The 22,136-nt window shown below is 42.1% G+C and overlaps 2 protein-coding genes across 2 annotated transcripts in view; both read right to left on the bottom strand.

Moving 5' to 3' along the window:
• The window catches only part of LOC311232773 (uncharacterized protein), a gene marked incomplete at its 5' end in the record, with an annotated part of 152,562 nt that overhangs the window by 70,699 nt on the left and 59,727 nt on the right, over positions 1 to 22,136 (bottom strand). The gene's annotated exons all lie outside the window — the stretch shown is intronic.
• LOC311232768 (caspase-8-like) overlaps positions 16,068 to 22,136 on the bottom strand; it is a gene marked incomplete at both ends in the record, with an annotated part of 24,414 nt that continues 18,345 nt past the window's right edge. The window contains 2 exons of the mRNA XM_084338348.1: positions 16,068 to 16,076; positions 19,919 to 20,060. Of these exons, the coding sequence (XP_084194474.1) occupies positions 16,068 to 16,076; positions 19,919 to 20,060 (151 nt within the window). The remainder of the gene's footprint in view (positions 16,077 to 19,918; positions 20,061 to 22,136) is intronic.

Below are 22,136 nucleotides of genomic sequence, written 5' to 3'. Positions count from 1 at the left end.
GGATTTCACCTGCTGAAGTCCTACCTTGGATCCATTGGAAACATCATGGAGGATTCTGGACTACTGGAGCTGATCCAGCTGATCTATCCAGGGTGTACGACAGCCAACCACATCTTGGATGGAGGATATTTTGACAAGGCAATCCGTGCTCACCTCCTCATCGATGCAGCCATCTATCAGCACATCATGAAACATGCCTTCACCTGGTGAAATTAGGACTTTCATGGAGAAGGTAGCTGATGGGAAGAAGGGAGCCAGACACACAGATCCAGTAGTGGCACTGTTTGAACAGCAGTTTGAAGGAACCTTGCTGAAGGAGGAAGAACGCCTGCTCTCTGGGTGCAGTACCACTACATGGTAGATGTGATCAACGTCTTCATCAGAACTGAGCGGCTTGCAGATCACAAGAGCCACCTGTGCTGCATTGTTAGCAGGATGCTGGACATCTTTGCGGCTGCAGGGCATCAGCAATATGCCAAGGGTGCACGGCTGTACTGTCAACTGAAGCAACTCGAAACTTTACCTGCTTACAAGGAGACATTTGAAAGTTTCACTGCCCTTGGAAACCACGTCATCCGTTACTCCAGCCATGATTGGTCTGGCACCTGGTGTGACATCTGTATGGAGCAGACATTGATGAAGGCAGCCAAGTCAGAAGGTGGACTGAGCAGAGGGAGGATGAGACACAGTGATTCTGGTCACAAGTGCTGGGTGCACCCTCAGTCACTTCTCCAATGTCAACCAGCACATGGACGAAAGTGTCAAGAAACATGCTCCGCTCCACAGAGACCTTGGCAAAACACAGATGAAGAGAGATGCTGAAGCAATTGAACTTGCCCTCCAATGGTTTGAGGAGAACAACCCATTCGACCCCGATCGAGACAAGGAGTTGCTTGTGTCTTTCTCAACAGGATTCAGGAGCACAGGATATCACCCAGTCAATGCTGAGAGAGCAGCAGAAATAGGGAGAGAGATGCAGATCAAGCTGAATGGACAGTCAGTGACATCAACCATGGAAGTTAAGTCAAAGGTACAAGCCCTGTCATCACTCAGAAATATTCCCAAGATCAACGAGAAGAAAATACACCTTGACTCACTCAAGTTGTTCAACCGACTGATCATTTTTGCCCAACGGGATATGACAGTTGAGGAGTATGAGCTGACTCCCTTTCCATTGTCCCTCTTCAGCAATAAAGATCAGAAAATGAACAATGCGAACAAGGCAGGCTTTTCCAAGACTAGCCTGAAGGAGTTAACTGATCCGCTTGACCTCACTAACCAATCCTGCTCCACTCTTGTAGTTGATGGCAGATGGCTTCTCTGACAAGGTCAGACTTGGCAGGAGATTGCCAACAGTTACTTGAGCTATGTACAGTGTCTTGGCCGCCGCTCTCAGAAGATCATTGTGGTCTTTGATGGCTACAACCGATCACCAAAAGATCATGACTAAGAAGTCATGCTGTGATCTCCAGATTCAACCGGATATGATAGACTGGACAAGAGCAACGTTTCTGGACAACACCAATAACAAGAGTGAGATAATCCACCTCCTCTCTTCAACATTCAGAAAACATAACATCACAGTGGAGCAGTGTGACAATGATGCTGACACTTCGATTGTGAGAGAGGCATTGGCCACTGCTACATATGACTGTTGAGGTTAGTAGAATTTGTGTAGGTAGCCTATTTTATTTTTTATAAACTGCAATTACTTTGGAAACAAAAGTATTCACTCTCGAGTATTCAAACTTGAATAGTTGTATCTGGTTTTGTATAGTGCAACACGCTTTGCATATCTTGTTCTATTTTCAGGTGCGGGCAGATGTGCTGGTGATGCTAGTACACCATATTCCAAGCACCAACCATCCACTCTTCTTCACAACATCAAAGGGCTCTTATGATGTTAGAAGGATCCGCGAAGCTCTCTCTGAAAGAAAGAGATGCTACCTGCTCTTTTGTCACACCTTCACTAGTTGTGATACAGTGTCTGCAATAGCTGGCTATGGAAAAACAACCTTATAAGGTAATAATAATAATGAATAATAAATATTATTTTTTCTATTTCACTTTATATTTGAAACAAATCTCAAAGTGCATTTTCTTTGCAGGTTCTGTGCAGGGGACATTGATGAACACATGGACATCTTCCTTGACACACAAGCTACTAAGGATGCAGTGATACAGGCTGGTACTACCATCTTCCAGTACATTTACCATCATGCACCAGGTATTGCTTTGGGTGAAATTCGACACAACATGTTCTCACGGAAGGCAACGGCAGGGCTGAACAAACCAGAAACTCTACCTCCAACAGAGGGTGCAGCTGCACAGCATTCTCGCCGTGCCTATCTCCAAACCCAGGACTGGATCCTTCTGCAGAGTATGTCTCTGAACCCCAGTGACTATGGATGGACATTAGGTGTACATGGCTATGAGCCAGTCCCAACACTAGACCCCATGGCTCCTGAGGAGCTACTGCAGTTCACAAGCTGCAACTGTAACAGAGATTGCAGCAACCGGCGGTGCAGCTGCAAGAGGAATGGCGTTAAGTGCATCTCAGCATGTGGAGTCTGTAAAGGAATTTCATGCAATAATTGTGGTCATGATGGTGGTGAGTCTGGAGAAGACTCAAAGATTGACTCCTGAAGTGATCAGCACTTGTAACTACAAATAAAGCTACTTTCGAATTTAAATATAAGAGTGGGCGTGGCCTTTTTTCAACCAAGGAATGATTTTAGTGAAAAATACATGATTGCAATAAACTCAGAATCATAAAAAAAACCTAGTTTGACCCCTCACAAGTTACCCAAGGCCAAACAGAAATTTTTAGATTTTTCGAAAATCGGTATTCGGTACCTCAACTTTGAGCAGTTATTACGAAAAAACGTACAGGATTTGAACTTCAACTTTTTAATACATCTTACTACACACCTTTACAAACACATTAGTGAAGAAATTGATTGGTAAGGATTTAGTTTGCAGATTTTCATATGTTTCCCTTACTATTACTTGACTTTTTATTCTATACTTATATTATACTTTTTATACTTATCCTTTCCTAGATATCCTAGGTATCAAACTATGGAACTCTTTGCAGAATGATGAAAAGAGTTCTACTAATATATTTCACTTCTAAAGGTTGTGCAAAGAAAAGATACATAGACAGTATAGCACAGTTTAGTATAATATTGCAGTTTAGCGTGTCAGGATGACGTAGCATAGAGTTGCAGTGTAGGCCAGTATGAGTATAGTAATATAGTATATAGCAGCGTAACATAGAATAATAATATATACAAATATTGTATAATACTCTATACCAATATGGTGTAGTATAAATAGTATGATTTAGTTATATTATAATAAAATAGAAATGATATAATATATAGAAGTATAATATAGAATAATACATTATATAAATGTATAGATACATGTGTGTGTGTGTGTGTGTGTGTGTGTGTGTGTGTGTGTGTGTGTGTGTGTGTGTGTGTGTGTGTGTGTGTGTGTGTATGTGTATAAATGAATGAACCTAAATATGGAGTTTGACTGATAGATACAAAAAATGGGTTTATTTATGTTGATTTAATTTGGTTGTGTTGATGTTTTCATTTTTGCAAAATGGGTATATTCTGTTTGGTTTTACGCAATAAAAGTACTGTTTGTAATATTTATTAGAAGAGCATCAAGATTATCTTACATTTATTGAGAATGAGAGTTGCGCTTGTAAGGCGAAGAATGTGCATGAATAGGTCAAGAGCGTAAGTCCATGAGCATATTACGATGGAGATAATTAATACCACCTGTAGCATAAGAATTATATAAGGTACACTCGTAGGTCAGCTGGAGATACTAAGGGGGTTCCCTCCGGTTGTAAGCCAGCAGGGGAGAGGAATGTTCGGATGCAAAAGTCTGGATCAACGAGGAATCAATAAGCTCCAGCTACGGGAGTCGGTACATATACTCCCCTCGATCGGCAGACAAAAGCAGCAACTATAATCCAAGTATGCGGGACAGCCTGGATGAAAGCCAGCCAGCCTCTTCCTAGAGACGGGCTCGAGTGATGCTCCTCACGGGTAAATCCCACACAGCAGCGGGGTAGACGGTTCTCTGCTCCAGCAGCCACGGTACCAAAGCAATAATAATCCAGCCGGAAAAGGCTCTGCATTCACCGGTGTAGATTCTCCTGTGCACGGTACTTCACATTAACTAGGTCGAACTTGACGTTATTTCACTAAGCTCTGACACTTTTACTATCCTATTCGCACGCGGTTCTAAGTGCTCTATTTAGAGGCAAGGTTGCTCACTTCACTTGGTCGTTGACTCGTGATGAAGGCTTTACTAGTAAGGAACGAACGATACGTTGAACGAACGTTTTAGGATAAGACAAGACTACTGCTGTATCCACCTGCGACGTATTTATACGTAAGGTGAATAATCTAGTGCCAACCTCAGTTCTGTCTCGTATTACTGCGCAAATCTGGGCATGTTGAGACATGTCTTAGCGGTGGCTTTGAACTCGAACTTGGGGGTATGGCCGTGGCGCCTAGGGGGTCGCTGTCCAATAGGAGAACGAATATTATGGTCTGGCCTGTACCTAGGTAAAGGGATATTCCGTGTATATGTACAAAGAATATACAAGGGATATCAGACGATATACAAATATTATACATGGGATCTCAAGCAATAAATATATATATTCGGTTTAATCTGACCCTTTGTAACAATGATGATGATGATGATGATGATGATGATGATGATGATATAGCACACTCTCAGGAGCAAAACGGAAAGAAGCATTTCATATAAAAGTATTCTGTATTTCTATATGACAACTAATAAAGAAACTTGAACTTGAACTTGAACCTTGGTTCAGGACTAAATCTGATATTCTACCATTGTTATGCCGACGATACTCAACTCTTCCTCTCCTTCCCTCCTTAGGCGGCACGGTGGTTTAGTGTTAACACTGTCGCCTCACAGAAAGAAGGTCCAGGGTTCGATTCCCGCTTGGGGACCAGGTTTCCATGATGCCAGTTACCCAGGTGGGGTATCTCCCAGGCCTTTCTGTGTGGAGTTTGCATGTTCTCCCCGTGCTCGCAAGGGTTCCCCCCTCCGATAAGATAAACCCAATGGAAAAACATGCACAACAACAATAGATCGCTAACGCTGTGGCGTCCTTGACGAAGACGGACAGGAGCACTTGGATTGGTCCCCTGGCACGGCTCACATGACGCCTGTCTGCTCCCGGCTGCCCTTGGGGGGGAAGGACGACGGGATGGGTTAATCGCAGATACGAATCGCATTCATGCATCGCATGCGTGCCGAATGATGACCTCTGACCTCTCTCTCTCTCTCTCTCTCTCTCTCCCTCAGATATCCACGTCTCTGAGCGGATCTCGGCCTGTCTGTCCGACATCTCCGCCTGGATGACGACCAACCACCTCAAACTGAACCTAAGCAAAACAGAATTGCTCCACCTGCCGGACAAATCCTCCGCCCTGACCGACCTTTCCATCACAGTCGAGAATGCAGCTGTGACCACGTCCCCGACCGCCAAGAACCTTGGTGTTGTCCTCGACGACCAGTTGAACTTCTCTGCTCACATCGCAGCGACAACCAGAACCTGCCGATTCCTCCTGAGCAACGTCAGAAGGATCCGCCCCTGCCTGACAAAAGAAGCCACCCAACTCCTCGTCCAATCAACAGTCATCTCCCGCCTCGACTACTGCAACGCACTGCTCGCTGGCCTCCCGGCCACTGCCACTAAGCCTCTTCAACTCATCCAGAACGCAGCGGCCCGCCTGATCTCAAAGCTACCAAAGTCGGCCCATGTCACCCCACTTCTTAGGGACCTGCACTGGCTCCCCATTGCTGCACGAATCCGCTTCAAGGCCCTCGACCTGGCATACCGTGCAGCAAAGGGAACCGCTCCCGCCTACCTCCGGTCAATGGTCTCTAACTACACACCCTCAAGACCCCTACGCTCTGCATCCTCTAACTACACACCCTCAAGACCCCTACGCTCTGCATCTTCTGGCCACCTCAGACCTACTCCTATCCGAGCTCCGGGAGGGTCATCAAAGAGAAGTCGCCTATTCTCAGTCCTTGCCCCACAATGGTGGAATGAACTACCCACCCCAGTTAGGACAGCCGAAACACGTCCAATCTTTCGCCGTCGACTAAAGACGCACTTCTTCAACCATTATCTGAATTAAAAAAAAATAATAAGAAGAAATTCTAACCCTAACTAACCGTACTGTCATGCACTTGTCCTAATAAACTAACCTACACTGTAGCACTCAACACTTTGATGAACATTGTTGCTCAGCTGATAGAGTTGTGCCCTTCCTGATGGCTTGTCGTACAGAACATGTAAGTCGCTTTGGATAAAAGCGTCAGCTAAATGACTAAATGTAAAATGTAAATGTAAATATTCTCACCTCTGCTACAGTATTTATTTGTTAAAAAAATGTGAAGTTAGATTTAGAGAATAAAATGTGATTAAAAAAAGGGAAATTCTTTCCATGTTTAATATATAGTCTCTTGTGCAAGAATTAAATAGTGTAATTTTAAGAATAATTAACATTCCTGCTTTGAAGAATCCTATGAGAGAATGATGACTAACAGCAGATCACCTACAGGTAACATATTGGAACAACACCTCCCTCTAGTGGTGCTTGTTGGTCAAGCGACTTGAATTAAGACACTGACTGAATGTCAGTTTTCACCTCAGACTTTACCTCCAAACGATTCCAATCAAAACAAATCAAATCACATTTATTTGTAAGGCCCGACAACACACGTTAATGTCCCCATGGGCCGGACACGTCGTCTTTAAACAAGTCAAGAAGAAACATCACAATAAATCAAGAACAAAACAAAAACACCAGGAAATCCAAAATAAAATGTAAAATAAATAAATTAAATGAATGCAACAGACAACAGCAATCCAGACATACCCCACGTGGAGGTAAGGAAAAACTCACTAAAAACCTATAGCAATAGGAAGAAAGGGGAGACTGGAGGGGAGAAACCTTAGATGTCGGTGATAGTAGTGTTGCAATAAAACAGGCGAAACAGTTGGTAAGCATGCACATATAACGTGTAATGAAACACAAATAAGTGCATGTAATAGCAACTGGGGTCCATAAGAACATTTTGAAAGATTGAAAATAGAGCTGATGATTCATACCAATCTTATGAAAAATTACTTTTCTGACCGAATAGAATAAAAATAAAAGTGTTTTGAATTTGTGGTATTTAATTTATCCCCTTGGAGAAATTGTTTTTGCATATCTGAGATACGCATACACTTGATTGATTGATTGATTGATTGAAAATTGTATTAACAGATTGCAGAATGGGTACAATACAGTACATACCATGACATACCAGATTTGCAAATACAGTACTGTTTGTGATACAAAAAGAGTCCAGAAAAGGGAGTATATACATTTGACGTAAAAACTGTAAATTGGAAGAGGTTGGGTGGGGGGGGGGGGGGGGGTTGGGTAGGAGGGGTTGGGGGGGGGGGGGGGGGGGAACATTGTACAACTGTACAAGCAAAACTGTACATTGGAATATTGACAAAACCATACTAGGTAAATGACTGTACATTGGAGGGGGTTGTGTTAGGACATTTACAGGGGCCAGTTTCGAATTGCAGTCTCCCGTAGGTGTCCCTTGAGAGTGGTTTTGAAAGTGGGTAGTGATTCACATTCCTTTACAGCTGTGGGTAGGGCGTTCCACATTGATGTGGCATAATTGCGAAACGTGTTTAGTCCCTTGTTTGAGCCGAATCTGGGTTTAACATGATTTGTGGAGCTCCCTCTGGTGTTGTGGTCGTGGTATTCACTGACCTTTGGGAAGTATTTTGACATGTACATGGGTACCTTGGTCGTGTAGTGTATCTTGTAGACCAGGCCCATTGCAAGTTGCTGTACTCTGTCGTCTACTCTAAGCCATCCTAGGTTGTCAAAGTGGGCAGGGGTGAGGTGGGTTCTAGGAGTCAGGTCAAGCAGTAGTCTGACCAGTTTGTTTTGAGATGTTTGTAATTTTGTTTTAAGCGCCTTTGAGGTGCTTTGGTACCATGAGGTGCAAGCATAGTCGTCGTACCCTTGAATGAGTGCTCCTGCCAGAGTCTTCAGGGTATTCTTGTTTACCAGAGAGGAGATCCGGTAGTAAAGTCCGGTACTTAAAGTCTGCATTTCACCAGAGGGGACAGTGTGCAGGCAGGGTCAGCCATTTAATTAGCAGTCACGTGTCATGATGTGACCCTCCGGTTACACGATGGTCTTCCTTTTCAATCTCGCATATGAGATTAACATTTTGATGATGTCACCATGGCTACAGGCAGTGGCGGCTGGTGGTCACTAGAGGGCGCTAGGGCGCCGCCCCCCCTCTGGTGGAAAGTGGTTTGGAATTTTTCTATAATAGTAGATTTCGATGGCTAAAGTAAAAATATATATATTTTTTAATTCAATAAATAATAATTACTCTTCTTAAGTATGTTTGTGTTTAAAATGCACAATTGATTGATTGAAAACTGTATTAACAGATTGCAGAATGGGTATACAATACATACAGTTCAATACAAACAACTGCTAAGAGGATGAAGACCAGAAAAAGACTTTCATCTTGTTTACATCAGGCAGGGTCCTCCATTTTCAATTCATCAAGACATTTATGACATACAAGACATACAAATATACAGTACTGTTTAAGAAACAGAGATCGTAAAAAAATATATACATTCGAAAGGGAAGAAACTGTACATTGGGGGGGGGGGGGGGGGGGTTGACATTTACCGGGGCCAGTTTCTAATTGCAGCCACCCGTAGGTGCTCTTTGAGAGCGGTTTTGAAGGAGGGACTGATTGATTGATTGATTGATTGAAAACTTTATTTAACAGATTGCAGAATGGGTACAATACAGTACGGCTTAATACACACAATTGTTAAGGGGATGCAGACCAGAGAAAGACCTGTATATATCATAATGTCCCCATGGGGCCGGACACGTCTTCTTTAAACAAGTCAAGAAGAAACATCACAATAAATCAAGAACAAAGACAAAAACACCAGGAAATCCAAAATAGAATAAAATAAAATAAAATGTAAAATTAATTAATTAAATGAATGCCACACTCCCAGAAGGTAAGGAAAAACTCGCTACCTTAATTCTTAAAGATACTCGATTCTTTTTTGTAAATAGACTTGATGGCTTTATTGAAAAATATGGGTTATTGAGTGACCATCAATATGGTTTTAGGAGCAATAGATCAACATCCTTAGCAGTGATAGATTTTGTAGAAAATATATCAACCAATTAATGAAAAACAACCCTCAATAGGTGTATTTATTGACTTACGTAAAGCCTTTGACACAATTGACATTCCCTGCTTTTACAAAAGATGGAACGGTTTGGAATAAGAGGTGTCACTCATCATTGATTAAAAAGTTATTTAATAGGTTTCAATATGTAAACATTAATAATACAGAATCACATCTTAGAATAGTAACATGTGGTGTTCCACAGGGTTCCATATTGGGACCCAAGTTATTTATACTTTATTTAAATTACATTTTTACAGTATCGAATATTTTGAAAATGTTTACGTTTGCTGATGATACTTATTTACTTTGTTAAGGGGAGGACATGAAAGATTTATTGAAAAACAGTAGAAAGGGAATTGATAGAGTAAAAAAAAAATGGGAACAAGTTATAAAGGAATACGTTTGTTGAAAATACTACCAGCTCCTTCCCCAGTCTTTCACCGCCGAAACGGAAGACACATGGGGTCCTCAGTGAGTCAGAGCAGAGCGCTCGCCATAATCATATAACTAGGGTTATAGGATAACCTTCGTTATATTTCATATGGCTTTGCGCTCTGCTCTATTGGAACACAAGAGTGGAGCAGATTGGAAAGCTCGACAGATGTATCCGCTGAGGTCCCCTATAACCATCAGAATACTGGGGAGGATCCGGGCCCCCCCGTCCCCCCTAGTGAGGGACGGGAGGGAGATCGGACCCGACTGTGCGAAGAGGGTTCAGCACCTCTTATACTATATACTCAAATCAACTCTAAATGGATCTAATCAGTGGATTGCATATTTTCTTCAAGAAGCAGAATAAGGCTAACCCTCTCTGCCTATTGGGACATCATAATCGGGCTACAAACTTGAAGACGTGGTCATTTTTGGATTATCGAAGCTTTTGGACTGCAATAAGAAGATTTTGGATCTGTTTACCGCGCACAGGATCTACCAAAATGAACTGATAAGACACTTGGACACTTGGACTAATAATGCATTCAGTCATTTGGACAGAGTTGTTAAAACTCACTCCACTCAAATCAATAGAGTTATATTTCACTCTATTCAAATCAAATTTAAAGTGACGTGGCTGGGATAAATGGGCCAGTCAGTCAGCCAAAACAAATTCCTGGACGAAGGTCGAAACAGGGAGCTGCTGGAGTCGAAGGCCCTCTGGGAGATAAGAGTGGCGAGCGGCTTCCCCACCCGCAATCCCTACCTCCCCCACCCAGGACTTGGCTTGTGCACTCCCCCCCACCTCCCCCCCCCCCCCTTCCTCTGCATTGGCACTGCACTGTCGGCTGCCTCGTGTGAGGGATCACTCCCCCCCCCCCCTACAGTCCTGTAACAACCCCAACCCACTCCCCCCTCCTTCCGTAAATGGCGCTGCCTATGACGGCTGCCAGTCTGTTTGCGGTGGTGAATATGCATATGTTTGTCTCAAGGCTCTGTACCATTATTACTATCTAAAATGTAATAATTGTGGAATATTACTGTAATGAGCTGTATGTGTATGATCCAAGTGTCCTATGATCCTCATAGGAGCATAACAGAAAAAAGCATTCCATGTGAAGGTATTCTGTATCTTTGCATGTCAACTAATAAAGAAACTTGAAACTTGAAACTTGAACTCAACGCACAGGGCGAGCAGACCGCGGGACTCACCTTTGTTTAGACGGGCCCGCGACCACTCGGACGGGCCGGTATTTAGCCTTAGATGGAGTTTACCACCCACTTCGGGCTGCATTCACAAACAACCCGACTCCGAGAAGACCAGACCCCGGCGCGACGGGGGCCGATTACCGGGTAAACGGACTTCTGTACGCCACATTTCCCACGCCCGCCGCGGGCGGGGATTCGGCGCTGGGCTCTTCCCTCTTCGCTCGCCGCTACTGAGGGAATCCTGGTTAGTTTCTTTTCCTCCGCTTAGTAATATGCTTAAATTCAGCGGGTTGTCTCGTCTGATCTGAGGTCGTAGTCGAACGTAAAGGGTGCGGCTCCCCCGGGCGGGGGGAGGCTCGCGTTCTGCATGGGTTGAGGTCTCGTGACCGGCGCCGCGATCCCCCGGTCCCGAGTCGACTAACGAGCACGGCGGTAGACAGCTGGATAAAGACTGACGTCTCACCGGCAGCCACACGCCGACTCAGAGAGCGACAAGGGGCGTGGGGGGAAAGGACTACGGAGAGAGGCCTCGTCTGCACTTAGGGGGATGAAGGCATCGCTGCCTGCGACTCCCCAACAGCGGAAGCCGGAGCTTCCGATTGATTGCAAAGCGACCCTCAGTCAGGCGTGGCCCCGGGAGGAACCCAGGGCCGCAAGGTGCGTTCGAAGTGTCGATGATCAATGTGTCCTGCAATTCACATTAGTTCTCGCAGCTAGCTGCGTTCCTCATCGACGCACGAGCCGAGTGATCCACCGCTAAGAGTTGTACTCTTTTTGTTTTTGTTGTGTTTCGCCATCTTCACAAAACATGGGAATAATAAGAAAGGGTCCGGGGGGGGGGGGGCAACCGTCGGGCGCTACCGCCCCTGCCCGCGAGACGCTATAAATAAAATAAACATGTTTAAAATGAATAATATTTACTAGAGGTGGGCATAGATTAATTTTTTTAATCTAGATTAATCTATCTGCAATCCTGGATTTAATCTAGATTAATCTAGATTAAAATGGCTCAAAAAAAAAAAAGAAACCCTGCCGAAGGCATTCAAAATATGTGTGTTCTACCCAAATAATGACCAGAAGTAAGTCCTTACTTTTTCTTTCCTCCTTATGTTTCTCAGGCCAGGTGGCCCATTACACCATGAGCCCATCTCCCGTTTCCAAAATGCATTACAGACTGTTTGAAAAAGCTGTTTTGCTATGATAATTGGTAATGAAATATCAAAATAATGTTCAATAAGATGTACTTGTGTTTAATAAGTTGTTTTATTTAGAAGTTAACACAAATACATAATATTACCAGTACAGTACAGTATCTAGCACACTCTCAGGAGCAAAACAGAAAGAATCATTTCAAACTTGAACTATGTGACATTATATTATCGCGCGATACTAGTATAGCGTTAACGCAGCACGTTAACGCCGTTAACGGCCCAGCTCTAATATTTACTCATTTTAAGTATGTTTGTGTTTCCAACGCACAATTTAACGTTAATATATCAAATATAAATAATTGTTTTCATTAACAGGAAGTGACTCCTTTCCGTAGCCGCATTTCTCTCGGGCTAGACGCAATAGGCGTCTATTCTTTCCGTAGCCGCATTTCTCTCGGGCTAGACGCAATAGCGCTTACATTGGGCGTGCACTGGTTTCATCGCTGTATCCGTCGCAGACAAACAGTGCGTAACGCGCTATGTGTTTAAATAAGATGTATTATGATGGAAGCCAGGCGCTTTTTTAAGCGATCTATTATCATCTAAGCAAGCAGCGTCTATACTTTCCGTAGCCGCATTTCTCGGAGACGCTCTCTGATTGGCCGACGCCAGTATTTTCCGTAGCCGCATTTCTCGGAGACAACGTCTCTGAGTGGCCGACGTCAGTTTCTGGTTAGGCTGTTAGTTAGTTAGTTACTCGATGCTGTTGTGTTGTGATGCAGTCACTCTGGACAGTGGATATACATCGACAACAACAGTCTGGGACTGTGGGACAGTGGACATATACACTTTATCAAGCCCTCCTGGACCACGTTTCAACTAAACAGTGAGTTAATGAGTTAATGCGGTCTCTCTCTGTCTCTCTCTCTCTCGCTCTCTCTCACTCTCTCTCTCTCTCTCTCTCTCTCTCTCTCTCTCTGTCTTTCTCTCTCTCTCTGTCTCTCTCTCTCTCTCTTTCTCTCTCTCTCTCTCTCTCTCTCTCTCTCTCTCTCTCTCTCTCTCTCTCTCTCTCTCTCTCTCTCTCGCTCTCTCAACACAGCATGTTAATTTCGCTGTGGGTATTGCATAATGGATGAATGAATGAATGGTAACTTGTTTAAAATGACAAGATAGGCCTATATATATATATGTGTTCATTATTGGATTGATGATCATACGTGTACTAGTGTAGTATGAATCAATTAACTCGACTTAACGTTGGTAACGTTATGAGTCAGTATTCGCTTGGTCAGCTTGGTCAGATGCCCGCGACCACCCAAATGTAGTTCACACCGGCCGCCACTGGATACAGGTATAAAGACACTATGGTAGTAAGTCATACAGCCATACAGGACAGCAGTGTAACTAGTAAGAGTAGGTAAGGGATATGTACAGATATAGATAGTATCTACATATAACAAGGATTATATGCAGGTATATTCAGACAGATATGTATATAAATATATGTGTGTGTGTGTGTGTGTGTGTGTGTGTGTGTGTGTGTGTGTGTGTGTGTGTGTGTGTGTGTGTGTGTGTGTGCATGCTGCTGAAAGGTTATGCAACACCGATTAGCAAAGGAAAGCTCCAGAAATAATACAGATCCTCAGTAACAATAGTAACAGCTCTATTTTACGCAAACACTCAGTCAACAATGACATAAAATGCCCAGAGAGCTACTAGACTGTAAACGTAATATTGTACTGCCCTCTGCAGGACATAGCATGCAAGTGCACTGATACGACCACTATACTGGATTTGATTCAAATTCAAATGTATTGTCATCATGCAGCACAAAATAAAGTTTGGCATCCAACCAGACTGCAAATGTAACAGTAAAGTGCAATACTAATATACAATGTATAGATGATTCAACTGAATATAAAATATGTGAATTAGTACTACTGAGTAATAGTGCTAATCAGATGTATGTACAGAGTTGTAGTATTAATATGTACAGTGATACAGGTATGAAGACACTATGGTAGTAAGTCATACTGGATGGCAGCGTACGAGTAGGTAAGGGATATGTACAGATATAGATATAGTATGTACAGGTATGTAACAAGGATTATATGCAGGTATGTACAGACAGATGTGGATATTATATATATGACTATTTATATACATTGATATACTTATACTTACCACATATCCATATCTGTCTGAATATACATGCATATAATCCTTCTATATACTTACTTAATTATACACCTGCATATAACCCATATAACTCTGCATGATAGTATGTACAATAGTACTGTATATACCATATATATACATTTATATATTTATTTATATTTACCCATATAACTCTGTTTGATATGTTTATTCTTACCGTATTTATATACATATTATGTATACGGTAAGAATACACATATCGTACAGAGTTAGACAAAGACCCTGGTCTCGTAGCTCCAACATCAGAGACAAAGACTCATCTCCAGAGTTGGACAAGAAGATAGATACCATAGATGATGAAATTATCTTATTGTTTTCTCCAGAGTCGGACAAGAAGCTAGATACCATAGATGATGAAATTATCTTATTGTTTTCTCCAGAGTCGGACAAGAAGATAGATACCATAGATGATGAAATTATCTTATTGTTTTCTCCAGAGTCGGACAAGAAGATAGATACCATAGATGATGAAATTATCTTATTGTTTTCTCCAGAGTCGGACAAGAAGATAGATACCATAGATGATGAAATTATCTTATTGTTTTCTCCAGAGTCGGACAAGAAGATAGACACCATAGATGATGAAATTATCTTATTGTTTTCCCCAGAGTCAGACAAGAAGATATACACCATAGATGGTGAAATTATCTCACCATCTTCTCCAGAGTCAGACAGGAAGATAGACACCATAGATGATGTTACAAACATTGAAATGTATGGACTTAGTTGATTTCAAATCTGCTCTCATTGTATACAAAGCCAGATATAAATAAATCCCAGGCAACATTCAAAGATGGTTCAGAGACAGGGGAGGAGAATATAACTTAAGAGGGAGAGGGAATCTTAAACAACCAACGGTACACACTACGCTGAAAAGCATGTGCATATCTGTTTGTGGAGTGAAGTTGTGGAATAACATACCTGAATACATCAAAATGAGTAAACATATTGCACAATTTAAAAAGCAGCTTAAAAAATACACATGAGAGAAATATAGAAATGAGTAATGTTGATAAACGAAGTTATGTTATATTGTGTTATGTAGTGTTGTATTTACTGCTGTCAAGCGACTCAAGTAATTTTTTTGTTGTACTATATATATATATATATATATATATATATATATATATATATATATATATATATATATATATATATATATATATATATATATATATATACATACATATATATATATATATAAATGTATATTATATAATGTATTACCCTAAATTATGTTATATCGAGTAAAATGAATGGAGGAAAACATTTAAATGTAAGGGGGTAGGGATCAATAAGCTTAGCTTTCCTCTACTCCTTTTTTTAATATGTCAACTAACTACATTGCTCTTGACTTTTTGTTTATAATTTCTTTTTCATTCTGATTATTCTGTTTGACAAAGCTTGATATTATGATTTATTTAGAGGAATGTAAAGAATACATGTTCAAAAATAAACTATTCATTCATTCATTCATTCATTCATTCATTCATTCATTCATTCATTCATAGATGATGAAATGCTCTTACTGTCTAATCCAGAGTCAGTACTCACTTCACCAAACAGCTCAGTGAAGCTTTCCTCAGTACTAGTCCGGGAGCCGTAGCCCGATTTGCATCATCTCCTCCTATCAACCAAGTTACCAGCCCAGACAGTTGTCCTCTCATCCATAGAAGACAAGAAACAGCTGAAATAATTACATGTGTGAAGAACTGAGCAAAGACAGGCTATTCCATCTACAGAGCACAAACACACAAGTTGGTGTTGACAGGTGAGGACCCATGTTGCATCGAGATCGAGACGGAAGAGAGACGGACACGATATGATCTAGAGAAAATCAGCAGGAAGAAGCTGAGACCATCGTCGTCCAACAAGTCCTCCTGAGGTGTTCTGGAGAGAAGCCCATCAAATCACAGTGGTTTCTGATGATACAGATGTGTTTGTCCTACTTCTTCACCATTACCCGTCAGGCAGGACTGGATGTACCACTCATCGTGCCAAGCAGAAACAAAGTGTCGAACACCTTTTTACCAGCCCATGCCCTATCAGGATGTGACACTGCAGCGTCGTACTATGGGTTGGGAAAAGGCTCCGTCATCAAAGCCCTGAAAGCCATTGGCATTGTGGATGCCCCATTCCAGCAAGTCCTTGACCAAGCCACTGCCATCATCTCAGCCTGTTATGGCACAATGGAGAACACGGGACATGACACACACAAGGCTACTTGTCTGGGGGGGGGGGGGGGGGGGGGAAGAATGGGAAAGGACATCTTCACCAAATCTAGCTGCTGCTCTACCTCCAACAAAGGACGCGTTCATTGAAAGTTTTAAGAGGGCCCACTTCCAAAGCGTATACCTCTGGCGAAATCTCAATAAGAATCTGCCACCTGCAATGAAGCCAGAGGAATTTGGATGGAAAAAGGACACCTGTAACCGGGCGGGCACTGATCACAATCCACCTGTCCTGAAGATGATCCGGTGTGGCTGCAAGAGTGAGACCCCGTGTACTTTGAAGAAGTGCAGCTGTAAAAGTGCACGGTTTGTTCTACGCCCACATATGTTATATGAGCACCATCAGTGGCGTCGTTTCAGTAAAAGGCAAGGTATGGCGAGGAGGGAGGGGGGGGGGGGGTGAAGGGGGGGGGGGGTATATCAGTTGTGCAATAGTCACTTTTGGTGAGTTGTTTCTATACAATTCAGTTATATGACAATTAGGTATGACGCAGGACTACACAAGCATACACATTTTGCATACGAATTATGCATTATGAGGTTATGAGGTGTGTGTTCAACAGAATGTAGTATCAAAAACACGTTCACAAAAAGTATGGGTTACTGAATGCTGAACTGCACTGTTATAATCACTAAGCCATTGTAAGACCTTACCTGTGTCCCTGTATCACTTGTCTCTGCTGCCCTTTGATTAAAAAACATCCCTATGTCCATTTTCCTTTTTTTTGGGGCGTATTTCAGTTAGTCACAGTAAAAGTCACCTATAGTAAAAGTGAGATAATTGACAATATCAAAACATGCTAGGGCTGTACCGAATAGTTCGAAGCTTCATTCATAATGTTAACATTCGAATAAAAAATAAAATAAAAAAATAAAACTTTTATTTTTTTAAATTTATTTGCCAAGGTATGGCGAGTGCCATATTAGAACGACGCCCCTGAGCACCATTGAGGTCATGGATCAGCTTCATACCGTCTTCTGTCTGACCTACAACGTCTAAACCATGCCTACTCTAGTTCATTGCTGGGTTAAGTACTTCTATTCTGTTCACATATGCTTACTACATGTATCTATTATTCTATTCTATTCACATACATGCTTACTACGTGTATCTATTCTATTCACATATATGCTTACTACATGTATCTATTGCTATGTCCGCCCATCACAAACAAACGCCTGTCTGTCCGCCCATCACAAACAAACGCCTGTCCCCATCTCCTGTTCTCTCTGTGAGTGGACGTCTCGTGGTGATGACCAAGGTGGTGGACGTCTCGTGGTGATGACCAAGGTGGTGGACGTCTCGTGGTGATGACCAAGGTGGTGGACGTCTCGTGGTGATGACCAAGGTGGTGGACGTCTCGTGGTGATGACCAAGGTGGTGGACGTCTCGTGGTGATGACCAAGGTGGTGGACGTCTCGTGGTGATGACCAAGGTGGTGGACGTCTCGTGGTGATGACCAAGGTGGTGGACGTCTCGTGGTGATGACCAAGGTGGTGGACGTCTCGTGGTGATGACCAAGGTGGTGGACGTCTCGTGGTGATGACCAAGGTGGTGGACGTCTCGTGGTGATGACCAAGGTGGTGGACGTCTCGTGGTGATGACCAAGGTGGTGGACGTCTCGTGGTGATGACCAAGGTGGTGGATGATTGTCTCGTGGTGATGACCAAGGTGGTGGACGTCTCGTGGTGATGACCAAGGTGGTGGACGTCTCGTGGTGATGACCAAGGTGGTGGACGTATCGTGGTGATGACCAAGGTGGTGGACGTCTCGTGGTGATGACCAAGGTGGTGGACGTCTCGTGGTGATGACCAAGGTGGTGGACGTCTCGTGGTGATGACCACGATGATGTGATCCTCTCTACGTCGCCCTCATACATCAAATGGATCCGAATGGAATACATACTCATGTGCAAACGGAATATGACTCTGATATTTTGAGCTCTGAGCCTTGCCATTTAGCCTTTATCCTATTCTCATACTATTGCTAGTTTCCCTATGCTTTCTCTTTTGTTGTTCTTAGGTCTATTCTATTTCAATCTTTCAAAAATGTTCTTACTGTATGTACCCCAGTTGCATGTACATATTTTTGTTTTATTACACGTATATGTACATACATACCAACTATTTCGCCTGTTTTATTGTAGATAAGATGTTTTTCGGCAGAGCATTCCAGAGTACTATTGACCTATGCCAGTGAGTTTGAGAACATTAGATTTTGGTGCGGTTTTTGTTCTGATGTTACCAGAAGCGGCCCCTCTAGTGTTGTAACCGTGTTCAGAAGTCATTTGTAACTGATGAGCCAAGCTAGATGGCTTACCAGTGCTGATAATGTTCCGCAGTAGCATTAGAAGACTCAGCGATCATTTATTTTCAACCATCAGCCATGCCAGATGTTCATGCATAAAACCAATACTTGTCCTGTATGACCAGCCTGGTGCCAGACGAGCCGCTTTATTCTGAGCAATCTGCAACTTTTTCAAATCAGATTTTGTAGCTGATGACCAGATAACAGGGCAGTATTCTAAGTGAGACAGAACCAAAGAATGAATAACTGATTTCGTTATGGAGGGAGTGATGAAAGCAGAACATTTCCTAGTCATAAAAACTACTCTTCACCTTTTTAATGATAATATAAAATTTATTGACACTCAATCCATTCAGAAATGTCTGTTAAGGCCCTGTTTAAGGTGTCAGTTACAGCTTTCTCAGATGTAGCTGCACTGTATAATGTTGTGTCATCAGCATACATAATTGTTCTAACATGTTTTACACCCAACGGCAAATCATTAGTAAAGATGGAGTATAACAAAGGCCCTAGGCAGCTTCCTTGTGGAACCCCACAGTTAATCCATTTTGAAAAGTGTGTACATGATTACAATCAAGCTCATGTATAAAGGTATGTCTGGTGTTCCATGTGGGGAAATGGGAAGTAGGGAGCACACAACATGTAAACAACAACATTAATTTTGGACCCACCAAATTTTTTTTATGATCTTTATGATGAAGTCATTAATCAATAATTGTTTTTTTGGGGGAAGCAATACTTAATTATTTTATTATCTATAGCACCTTTAAGTATGTTAAAAAAATCTAACTTTGTAAAAATATAGAGACAAATACTTTTACATTATAGGAACAACTTTTGTTTACCCAAATGTCAGATGGACTCTTACAAATCCATGGATTTATCCCTCACAATACATCTTACTGTTATCTATGGCACCACAATTCTTTTTATACAAACCAAATCATAAAACAGAACATGTGTAATGCGTCACAGGGGGGGAGGCAGAGAGAGGCGGGGGGTCAGAGGGGGGAGGGGGGTCAGAGGGGGGAGGGAAGACCAGTGCTTTGGTCATGGTGCTGGTGAACTCTGGGGCCTGTGTGGTCAGCTGGGGGGTTATTTGCTTAGGGTTAACCCAGTAGGTTCTTTTCAGTCCAGTCTGGCGGTTGACCTCCTGACGAATTTTGTAGACATCGTCTCCCCTGGACAGAGAACACAGAGCAAACAATAGCTGTTAAAACATCAACAACTGGGGCAGACAGTTTCCGAGGGAGGTAGAGCAGTCGTCTGGTAATCTGGAGGTTCCCAGTTTGATTCCCGCTCCTCCCGGGCAGCGTGTCGAAGTGTCCTTGAGCAAGACACTTAACCCCTAATTGCTCCTGATGAGCAGGTTGGCACCTCGCACGGTCGCCTCCGCTGTTGGTGTGTGAAGTCAAATTATACAATGGCATGCAAATTTCTCGATTCTGATTGGCTGAAACAGTCAAGTTACACGTGGGTATTTGTCATAACCCCCGCTCGTGGTCCTAGAACCCGCCCACAAACAGAATTACAAATCAATCCGCCAGTTTAGACTTTTTAGGAAAAAACAAGATGGCGGACAATAACCTTACGAATGGATATGTTGAAAGGGTCATAACGACTAAATCAAAACCGATTCTGTCACGGCGAATGTGTTAGTTTCTTACACAATGTTGGATTATGTAATTGGTGGGTCATGAGTCATTGTGGAACAAAATAAATATTGCACGAATTGGTTGATTGATTGCAATTTTTTGTAACCTACTTTATATAGAAGCAGCTGGGAGGTGCGCTGTTTTAAGTGAGCGTGGGTTATTGAATTGATTGATTGATTGCAAATTTTATTAATGTCCACCTTGTTTCCAACTGGTTAACTTCTAAAGAGGGCGACTTCGAAAGAGGGCCTAAGCTTAACCAGTTGGAAACAAGGCGGACATTAATAAAATTTGTAATCAATCAATCAATTCAATAATCCATGCTCACTTAAAACAGCACAGCTCCCAGCTGCTTCTATAGTAAGTTGGTTAAAAAAGAAAGTACCTCCTATAGGGTAAAAAAACGTGTTCTCACTAACACATCCAACTTTTTATTATTTTTGTACCTACTTTCTTCATTCTTAGATGAAAAAATAAAGAAAAACTTACCTCCTATAGGGTAAAAAAAACATTTACCGCCTATAGGGCAAAGACAACTTTTTTTTTAACCTACTTTCTATTTCTATAGAAAGTAGGTAAAAAAAAAAAAAAAAAAACGTTGTCTTTGCCCTATAGGAGGTAAACGTTTTTTTACCCTATAGGAGGTAAGTTTTTCTTTATTTTTTCATCTAAGAATGAAGAAAGTAGGTAAAAAAATAATAAACAGTTGGATGTGTTAGTGACAACAGTTGGATGTGTTAGTGACAACAGTTGGATGTGTTAGTGACAACAGTTGGATGTGTTAGTGAGAACAGTTGGATGTGTTAGTGAGAACAGTTGGATGTGTTAGTGACAACAGTTGGATGTGTTAGTGAGAACAGTTGGATGTGTTAGTGACAACGGATGTGTTAGTGACAACAGTTGGATGTGTTAGTGACAACAGTTGGTCCTATAAGTATAAAGTATAATAAATCATCACAAACTAAACAAAAAATAGACCAATTTTTGCCCAATGCTTAACACTTTGCATGCCACGCCCGAGATTTCTCGGGTTTACCCCCTGCGGGTTGAATGCCCACTCACGAGAATTCTTGTATTTTTTTTTCTTTTTCTTTTTTAGCGATCTGAAATCATATTTAATCAACCATGTCTACCGTTGGCAATTCAGCTACCTCAGGCGCTCAGATGTGAAAAAAGCGACCCCTATCGTCTCCCAGGTGGTAATTCAACCTTTTGGATTGAACTCAATGCAAATGAATGAGAAAAAAAAACCTGCACTCCACATTTTACTTCTCACTCACGCAGCCGGCATCTACCAGCTTCATTCTGGACTCTCGGAGCCGTGGGGAATATGTGTTTTACTGTATACACGGTGAATCAATAAAAAGATAGATTTTTTCGAATGGCGATCAGGAATTAGAATAATCCATTTGGATACCATCTGATCTCAGGTAGGGAATCTATGTTACAAGTCTAAGGATAATCAGACTCGTTTTCACGGATATATAAGCTTTTATGTGATTATGTGATATCGCTGTTTGACTGTGCGCACCGTCAGAAATAGGAGAAGCGATTTTCAGCGCACGCCACAAGCGTGCATGCGTACACATATACTATCGATAA

This window comes from Notolepis coatsorum (genome assembly GCF_963971535.1).
Source record: "Notolepis coatsorum genome assembly, contig: SUPER_7_unloc_7, whole genome shotgun sequence".
In the NCBI taxonomy this organism is placed as follows: Eukaryota; Metazoa; Chordata; class Actinopteri; order Aulopiformes; family Paralepididae; genus Notolepis; species Notolepis coatsorum.
This window is presented reverse-complemented; position numbering and strand designations above follow the sequence as displayed.